The following is a 10,180-nucleotide window of genomic DNA, read 5'->3' on the forward strand; positions in this document are numbered from 1 at the left end:
ATACGACTTGATAAAGACATGTGTTGACAAAGGACTTTGGAAAATATTCTTATACACGGCCTTTTTCCTTGCTCCCCATATTGCCCATAAGGTGATCACCATGCACACAAAGAGTATCGGACCAAATGCGTGCATGCGTGCGCGGCCTTCACACAAGGGCTCAGCGCGCATGTACTTGCTACTGTATAAAAATCATTTCGACCTCATCACAGAAGTAGCGTACGTACGTACAGTTACAGTACATGCATAAATAAATTTGCTGGAGTAGTAGAATAAATAAATTTGTACTTAGTATAGAGTAGAGCATAGAGTCGTGCCAAAAAGTGAGCACATCCATCCCAACCTGTGCGGTCTGCACATCCAGCAACCTCAAAAAAAAAAGAGTAGAGCATGGAGTCTAGGACTTGTCGAGGAGGCTGTCGAGGTAGAGGTTGAGGATGTATCTGCCGGTGGAGAGAACGTCGAGGCGCTTCTCGCTCGGCTCGTACCGCCCCTTGCGCAGCTGGTACCGGTGCGTCACCGCCGACACCGTGTACGCCTGCCCTTCGATCGTCACGCTCTCTCCGCAGTGGATGTTCTGCGTGCGTGCGTAGTCCACCACAAAAGCAGCAACAAGAAAACACACTGTCAAAAAGAACAACAGCAGCAAGAAATACAGACTGACAGAGTGCGTTGCTGCATGCGTACAGTTCTGAATTGTGAGGAACAAGTTAGGAGAAGATTTAGTGTTCCATAACAATACAAAAATGGAAAAAAATGACAGTTTTAACTTTAGATCAACTCCCAACTATCACCAGCCATGAACAGTTCTAGTAACTCTTACTATAGCCAAAGGCTTTGTATCAGTCTATCCGATCTGGCATTTGCTGCAATGCTACTACTGCCTGGCTGGTATACATTGAAACTGCTGCCAAACATCTGAACCTGTTACTGCTTAGGTAGCGATTTCAATCCTAAATTTGCCAGTTCAGGATTTGTGTTCTTTGTTGCCCTGCACACCCAGTGAGACTGTAACCAAGCTTCTGAAGCAACCTCAATCAACTCTGCTACACGGTTTGTTGCAGGAAAAACAGTTTGGACGACTAACTACCTCTCAGATCAAGAGAGAAGCCCACTTTATACCCGATAAACGTGTCGTAGGGTTCCCATTACAACTCTAAATTTTTATTGGTTCATTCTACCTAACTAAACTCTGAAAACCGTGCATGCTTGCTGGCTTGCCACGAGCGTATTGAGGAGGTCATCACACCGGAATAAGCTGAGGCACTGGCGCCCCGCCGTGCGGTCGCTCTCACTCGTTAAGAAGGGTTTAAGAAGGCCATCTTCACTTCGGATTGTCTCATTCAGAGGTAAAAATATTGAACAATTTCAGTAAACCAAATTGAACATATGGCAACAGGAGTTTGATTTCAGTTGGCTCGATCAACCTATAAATGATTAATGTGGTAAAATTGCTGCCAAATCGATCATTTATGGGTTGATCAACGAATATGGTAAAATTGCTGCCCAAATTAAACATATGGGTTGAGAGAACCTTTTTTTAATGGGGGCAGCAGGAGCCAGGAGCTCTGCTTTTGCATCTATATGATTATATCTATATCTATATCTATCTATACCAATATAAAAAGACCCAGATGAGCAGATCCAATTATCTCGGTCATCAAATCATGTCAATCCAACGAGCTAGCCTGCTTCAATGTCGAGCGCTCAACACGTTTAGCGTGCAGTTAATTTCATGCCAAATATAGGTGGTGTTTAGTTCTCTAGTCCTAGAACTTTTTCTAGTCCCAACTAGAAAGTCCATAGTCCATAAAAAGTCCTTCCATATTTGTTTCCAGAGACTAAAAAGTCTCTAGTCCCTTCCTAGAGGTTATTAAATGATCATATTGCCCATAGTATGTAAAAAAATAACAATCAAACAACACCATGGGGTGGCAGGCCAATGGATGCATGGAGGGGTATTGTTGGAAAAGTCTCAAAAAGACTCTCCTTTAGAGTCTTTTTCATTTAGTCCCAAATGCCTAGTTTAGTCCCTAAAAAGTCCCTCCCGTTTGGTAAAAAAGTCTCTAAGAGGGATTTTTTCTAGTCCCTACACAAAAAAATCCCTGGAAACAAACACCCCCTATAGTGTTAATCATCGTAATAACATGCAAATAATATCCTATTTAATATATCCGCATGCACTTAATATACTTCTAAATTAACGTGCATTGCACGTACACATTGACTAGTTATAGAAGGGGGACAATACAGTACAATAGGCAAAGCCTGATGTTCTACTTCGAAGTCCAACGTTTTGGTTCAAATTTTAAATAAGAGACAAAATTTGAAAAATTGCAGTAAATCAATAAGAATTAAAGATCTAGAAAACAGCTCAAGTTGACATACAGTTTTTTTTTGCGAAAAAAGTTGACATACAGTTTGAGTGTACTACTACGCTTGAACAATAGGCAAAGCCTGATGTTCTAGTTCGAAGTTCAACGTTTTGTTTCAAGATTTGAATAGGAGACCAAATTTGAAAAATTGCATACAGTTTGAGAGTACTACTACGCTACATGGCATGGCAGAGACAGAGATTCAGAAACAGAGTAGGGAGATGGACGCACCGGAACTCACAGGAACACATCGATCGTGTGCGCTTACCGTGGGGAAGCAGCGTACGCCGAGGCATCGCGGCGGCGGCGTGATCTCGACGACCTTGAAGGGGTGCTTGTGCTCCTTCTCCCGCTCCAGCTCCCTGTCCCGGTCCTTCTTCCTGCACACCACCGACAAACGCGGCTGCACGCGGCACGCAGAAAGGAGCACGCAAGATGTCAGCTAGCTCATGACAGCAACGCTGCCGCTCTCGGCCGATCGCCCGACACGATCGTGCTACGTATGCTCCTATGCTGCTAACCTTGTGGTAGGCGATGGAGGTGGAGGCGACCATGGCCATGGCGGGCTGCTCTCTCCGCTCTTTTTGCTGCTGCCGCTGAGTGAGATCCGCAGAGTCCTCGCGAGTTGCGGGCGAGGGAGGCGGCGCGCTGAAGGGATTTGGTGGACGGGCAGATCGTCCACAGATTTCCTTGCTCTGCTCTCCGGTGATGGATGGTGGTTGATTGGTTTGAGGATTCTGCAGCAGCTTCAGCCGGGAGGTGTGGAAAGAAGGTGTGCCACGCGTGCCCATCGGTCCGATCAAGTCGCTGTCAGAACGTTGATTTTCCCCTCGTCTTTTCCCCCTTCTCTGAATTTCTTTCTAACATGTTTGTACTTTTGCGCAAGGCTTAGCAAATCCCATTTACCATCAATAGAAGATAGAACACACTTTGTACCATGTCCCACTGCAGAATTTTTTTTAAGTATAAACTAGCAAAAGGACTTATGAGTTGCAACGTACACTGGTGTAAAAAACGCTTTTATATTACGAGACGTAGGGAGTGTATTATAAGCAAACTACGGTTTACATTGGCTTCGCTGTCACGACCTCTAGCACATCGTCACGCTACCATCCTCGCTTCGCTCTGAATTCAAACGCATGGCCAGTGTGTATCAACCGGAGAGGAAACATCCATATGACAACTTTTGTTCCTTTTTACTGGGTCTGTCATTGTTAGATTATAGTCATACCTCATCCTTTATTTTGTTTATTTCCGAAGAGGGGGACATACATAAATTGGTGGGATCCCGTGTAAATTAGTGAGGTGGTACTTATTAATTAATATAAGGAGACTTTTTTGGTAGAATCGAAAGTTGGGCAAGGAAGAGAGGACTAAATTTATCATAAGTAGTTTGTCATCATAGCTAAGGAATTGGGAGCAGACATTCAATCTCTTCTGTATTATGTCCACTATAAACATGAAGAATTTCATCCTTGGTTTTGTAAGGCTTATAGGGACACTCAAAAAAAGTAAATGGAAATTCTCCAATGTGGCATCCAAGAATATGAGATAGAGTATGCACCTCATTATCAAGAACATGGATAGCTATCAAGCTATATTTCTGAGATTTTACTTTGAAACCAGAAGCTCTTGTGGAAAGGTCAATATTCTCTTATGTTGTTCCAACTGACGAGGACAAACTTGCATGATCATAAGAGTATCATTGGCATACTGCAAAATGGAAAAGTTGCAGAAGTCTGCTGCCAGAACAAATAAAAGTGGAGACAGTCCCCCCCCCCCCCCCCACGGTCCCGTCTGACACGCCTCCTGCATTTAAAAGGGGTCCAAGGCACTCCATATAATAGAACTATAGATGTGCCAAAAGAAAAGATCTCTTGGATCCCTTAAAATAGAATCATACCATGCTTTATTTTGTCAAAAGCTTTCTCAAAGTTCAACTTGAGAACAACATTTGATTTTTTTTCCTTTTGTGGAACTGAAAAGGATATTTAAAGGCCTATGCAACACGGTCTTGAATGGTCCTAGTTCTGAGAAACCTATATTGGTTGGCATGTACTAAGTCAAAGATTATGGATTGCAACATGTTGGCCAGAAGCTTAGTCAGGAGCTTCATAGTACAACTCAACAATGATAGTTGCCTATGTTAGGATGATCTTCGCCGTGTGGGCCCAAAGGCCCACCGGGCCCTTAGATCCGCGCCCTGATCGGAGGCGCTCAACCCACTATGATTGACGGGCCCCTGTCACCTACACTATATAAATAGGTGGGGGCCGTGGCTCGCTCCACGAGGTTCGCCGCGACGCCGTACACCCCACCTACATCCCCTACCGATTTAGTGTTAGTGCAGTGCTGACGGGAAGCTCCGCCACCACCTCTCTCTTTCTCTGCCACCGCAGCCGCCACACCACACACACACCACCGCACGCCCACACCGCCGTCACTGTCCCGCCATGGCAACGGCGGGAGTTCATCAACCCAAGGTGAAGGTAATACCCCATATGATCCCGCAACTACCGTGGATATCCAACACATGTGATCCCGATGGATTTAACAATGGTATTAGAGCCTTTCTTGTGTTGATATTTTTGGTAAGTGAACAAAGAAAAGAAAGTTTACTCCTCCCGCCCAAGAACCCTAACCCCAAAAACAAAAAAGAGGGGAAAAGAAGGGCAAAGAAATCTCGCAGTACAGAGCCGCCGCATCGGACGCGCCGTTCCTCTCGATCCCGAATCGCATCGGCATGCCGAGGATCCAGGAAAAAGAACACTACCCCGAGAGGGGAAAAGGGCGTCGCTCGCCACACCGTTCGACGGCGGCGCGCTCACCTCAAGGGGAACGCGTCACCGGCGAAGGGGATGGCAATGACCAACGACCGCCGCTGTAGTATGCTCCGCCATCGTCTGGCACAAAGGGGAGAGAAGGCCATCGCGCTTCGATCTCTCTCTCTCTCTCTGTGGCGGTGGACTGGATAGGACGGAGAACAGGAAGGGGGTGGAGAAAGAGGAGGCGGCCGGGCACGCGCGGCGCGGTGGTCGACGCTGTAGTCGGCCCGCTGGCGGTGCGACAGGGCCGCTGCCAGATCCGCCACGGTGGAGGCCAGGCCGAGCGATGTGCGTGGGGGAAACTAAGGGGAAGAAGAGGAGGCTGGCACCACGCGCCGTTTTTGTCGCCGGCGATAGGCACGACACGGTGGCCCAGCGGCCAGCGACAATGCCGTGCGGGCGAGCAACAAATGAAGGGGGCGAAATGGTCTAGGGTTCACCCCGAGCCGTGCGGCGCTGCAGTTTTGTTCCAGCGACAGCCACGGGTCACCGTTCGATCATAATCAACGCTTTAGATCAAAACCCTAGACTACTGCTGGGCCGCTGTGCTGAAAGTGGTGGCTAAGGCAGCTGGACGAGGCTGACTCAAGGCTAGAGGCCGCGCGCGTTGGGCCGTGGCCCGGCTAGCCGCTGTTTGTTATTTTGTCTGATTTTTTTAATACAGTTTCATCCAAAAAAGTACAGAAAAAGAAAAGAAAAAATATTTTTGAAAGAATAAAGTTCATGATTTTTTATTCATGTTTTCCACTGCGAATAAAAATAAAAGTGCTCTTTTAAAAAAGAGTGAATAGAACTAAAGTAAAAGATTAAATTGTTGCTTCTCTAATGCAATTTTGAACAAACCGGTTAAAATTGCTTAGAGAGCAAAAGAGTACACAATAGTTTCTGAATAGAATATTGTAAAGTTTCCGCTGCAAAGTAAAAGTTTTATCCTTCAATTAAATTGGAACCAACGGAAAATTTTAATTGGCAGAAATGTTCTTAGCAATGTTTTTCCCCTGTGGGTGAAATCAGATTCAGATAGTTTCCTCTATGACAAAAGAAAGATATTCGTTTTAAAGTTAAAATATGGTATTGTTATTTTCTGACCAACGTTGATGATAACAGTACTATAATTCTATGAGTCTTATGTTCAAAGCTTAAATCTCTGATAATTTTTGTATCAAAGTGATCAATTTTCAGAGAACAGATAAAGATTAAGAAATGCTCTTGAATAGAGAAACATATATTTCTTGTTCCCGCTGCAATAAAGTTGTTGATGATGATGATTTCTTAGCAAAGTTGTTGAATAGAAATACTATCATCACATTGTTTATGAGTTATATGCATTATTTCCATTTCCGCCCAACGGTGATATGGAATTAAGGTAGAAGGATGATGTTTTATTTTAATTCTGCCACAATGGTGATTTAGAATATAAAAAGAAAGTTTTAAATGTTTAATGTGCATATTTTTAACCAGACCAACGTAGGGTTATTTTTTATGCTCAATATTGTTGATTATTGGCTAAGTTTTCTCAGACTAAAAGTTTTTCATACTTTCATTCGTGAAAGGGAATGGTTGGGTACTTGTGACCCGAAAGATGACGAAGAAAGGTCATAACGTGAGGGAGTATGTTCTCTCTAAAGAATGGCTTCAAAAAACGGAGATAGATCATTGTGAGTCTTGGTTGATGAATGTCTTTCATGTACTCTTTATGAGTAAGATTTTTCAGTCAACATGATTTGAGATGAAACAAGCAACATGCGTCTTTAATTTGACCAACGTCGGATCAAGCATATGTGTCAAAGAGCATTTGGATTTATTTTTGAATTTGATGACTGAATATGCAGTCAAAGGAGCCAATTTTTGGCATTTGTCCCTTACAGGGAATTACCCGCATAGCGGGAAAAGATGATTATAATAAAACCCACATGGAGGAAGAAGTCTGGGAAAATACCTGCGTAACGGGGTAAAGTTGACATAATATTATGTCAAAAATCCCGGATGATGGGAGAAATTCTGGCAAAGGACTTATCATGTATGACAAGAGAAAGATATGATGACTCATGTGCTTTTAATGTGTCCCACTCTGGGAGAAAAGTATGGAGTACCTATTATGCTTTCCTAGTATCGACCGTACACCTTATGTGTAACGGTCATTAAGCACTCAATAAATCCAAAGAGAATAAAAGTTGCAGACAAACCTAAAGATAAGAATGATATGCAAGTGTGACTTGCAAAAGTACTAATGATAAAGAACTCTGTTGAGTTTCTGAAATGGAATAAGAAAAAAATACTCCCATACAAGTTAACAGATAACTTCATTTCGTATGAAGTAATTAGATAAATAAAGTAGATAGTCGAAGTTTCCTCAATTCACAAGAGTTATGAATGGTTTTTCGAAATTGTGGCAGAAAAGTTCTTGCCACATTTCGAGGGGGAGAAAGAAATATGAGATAAATTAAGAATGACGAAACTCATCTATACTTTCGATAATGTGATGCACATTATGCATCTGAAGTGATTCATTAATGAAGAATGTGATCATCTGGGGGAGTATGACGATCATAATAATACCCCTAAAGAAAAGAAATAGTTGTATTCCTGGATCTTTTACAGTTCCGAAAGCAGACTAAGGAATACTAAGATAGTGCTTAAAGTGCCATAAAGAAGAAAGTTTTAACAGAATAAACCCAAATAATAAAGTTTAAAGATACGCCATTTTTAGTGAAGACGGAGTAATCCGGGGGAGCATGTTGTATGACCTATACAACACCTGTTGTTAGCTCTATAAAGGAGGAATGAGTAAACACAGATCTTATGATAAAGGTGCCTATAAAACCTATTGCCTCTTGGAAATGAAAGACTATACAATTAATTTGCCTCTTGGCAATTACAGAGCAACAACAGCCGCATATGAAAGAAGTGCCAGTACCTGAGACACAGATGGTCTCAAGGAATGAGAAAATTAGATACTTCTGATTACTATAAAGTCTATGTTAGTGAAATTCATATGGAGGTTGATTCCACCTCATTTAAAGCGCTCAATCGAGCTTTGAGATGAAATAAAATTGGTGAATCCCGACGATCTTTGGGACTCATAAGTAATTTCCAATGGAGCCAAAACAGTAGGTTGTAAAGGGTCTACAAGGTTAATGTGACTCCAAAGGAAATATGTAAAGGTGTAAAGCGCGACTTAAATCGAAAGATTTTGTGCAAAGAGAATGAACAAATTACAATGAGTGTTAGTGGCACATCCTAATCTGAGTTACATCAGATGAAAGTAAAGAACACAAGGGATACTGCTTCAAGAAGTCTTTTATGGACTAGAGCAAGTCTCTAGACAATGGCATTTAAGGTTAGAAGAATCATATGTTATTTTGGGTTAAAGAAAATGAGAGGACAATTATAGAATGGGAAATTCATTTCCTAATCCTGTGCATGTGGATGACGTCCTACTTGCTAGTGGTGATGTCAATCTACTGTAGGAGGGGAAAATAAGTTCTTGTACTCAAAGTTCAAAAGAATTTTCTCGGTAGAGTGTCTCTCATTATAAATATCGAGATTCATCAAGAAAAGAATAAAATAGGGTATTAGGAATGTCGCATGGACATGCTAAGAAAGGTCTCTAAAGTATGCATGCGAGAAAACCTATGCCTGTTCTTATAGTCAAGGGTAATGGAACTGGAAACTATGGTGTTCCAAAAGTTGGTGAGAACAGATTGAAAATAGATATGGTACCATATGCATCAGTTGTTGGAAGCTCAATATATTACCCTGACACAGTTCACGTATCCGGGTTGTTTTGGCAATGTCCAGTCCATATATAGATCACTGGAATGGAGTCAAAGATATCAGCCTCATGCTAAAAGAAATAAGTGCTCTAAAAAGATTGTGAGTACAAATACAAGACTTGTGAAATGTATAGCGAAATCCATAATTTGTTGGGGAACGTAGTAATTTCAAAAAAATTCCTATGCACACGCAAGATCATGGTGATGCATAGCAACGAGAGGGGAGAGTGTTGTCTACGTACCCTCGTAGACCGGCAACGGAAGCGTTGACACAACATAGAGGAAGTAGTCGTACGTCTTCCCGATCCGACCGATCCAAGTACCGGACGTACGGCACCTCCGAGTTCTGCACACGTTCAACTTGGTGACGTCCCTCGAGCTCCGATCCAGCAAAGTGTTGAGGGAGAGTTTCGTCAGCACGACGGCGTGATGACGGTGATGATGTTCTAATGACGCAGGGCTTCGCCTAAGAACCACTACAATATGACCGAGGTTGAATATGGTGGAAGGGGGCACCGCACATGGCTAAGGAACGATCATGAAGATCAACTTGTGTGTCATGGGGTGCCCCCTTGCCCCTGTATATAAAGGAGGGAGAGGGGGAGGTGCGGCTGGCCCAAGGGGTGCGCCTGGAGGAGTCCTACTCCCACCGGGAGTAGGACTCCCCCCTCTTGCCTTGTTGGAAAAGGAAGGGGGAAGGGAGAAAGAGGAAAGGGGGGCGCCGCCCCCCCTTCCTTGTCCTATTCGGACTAGGGGGGAGGGGGCTCGTGGCCTGCCCTGGCCGGCCCTCCTCTTCTCCCTTAGGGCCCATGTAGGCCCAATAACCCCCGGGGGGGTTCCGGTAACCCCCCGGTACTCCGGTAAAATCCCGATTTCACCCGGAACGTTTCCGATATCCAAATATAGGCTTCCAATATATCAATCTTTATGTCTCGACCATTTCGAGACTCCTCGTCATGTCCGTGATCACATCCGGGACACCGAACAACCTTTGGTACATCAAAACACAAAAACCCTAATTACAATCGTCACCAAACTTTAAGCGTGCGGACCCTACGGGTTCGAGAACTATGTAGACATGACCGAGACACGTCTCCGGTCAATAACCAATAGCGGAACCTGGATGCTCATATTGGCTCCTACATATTCTACGAAGATCTTTATCGGTCAAACCGCATAACAACATACGTTGTTCCCTTTGTCA

At 43.6% G+C, this 10,180-nt stretch overlaps 1 protein-coding gene across 1 annotated transcript; it reads right to left on the minus strand.

The window, feature by feature from the left end:
* Positions 1-247: 247 nt before the first annotated feature.
* LOC125538753 lies at positions 248-3,181 on the minus strand. Its single transcript, XM_048702034.1, is given in 5 exon segments — positions 248-577; positions 2,644-2,778; positions 2,897-2,989; positions 2,991-3,061; positions 3,064-3,181. Coding segments are annotated over 5 exon segments (582 nt in total). The 5' UTR covers positions 3,167-3,181; the 3' UTR covers positions 248-397.
* Between the last annotated feature and the right edge of the window lie 6,999 nt (positions 3,182-10,180).

Source organism: Triticum urartu, chromosome 2 (assembly GCF_003073215.2).
Source record: "Triticum urartu cultivar G1812 chromosome 2, Tu2.1, whole genome shotgun sequence".
Lineage (NCBI taxonomy): Eukaryota > Viridiplantae > Streptophyta > Magnoliopsida > Poales > Poaceae > Triticum > Triticum urartu.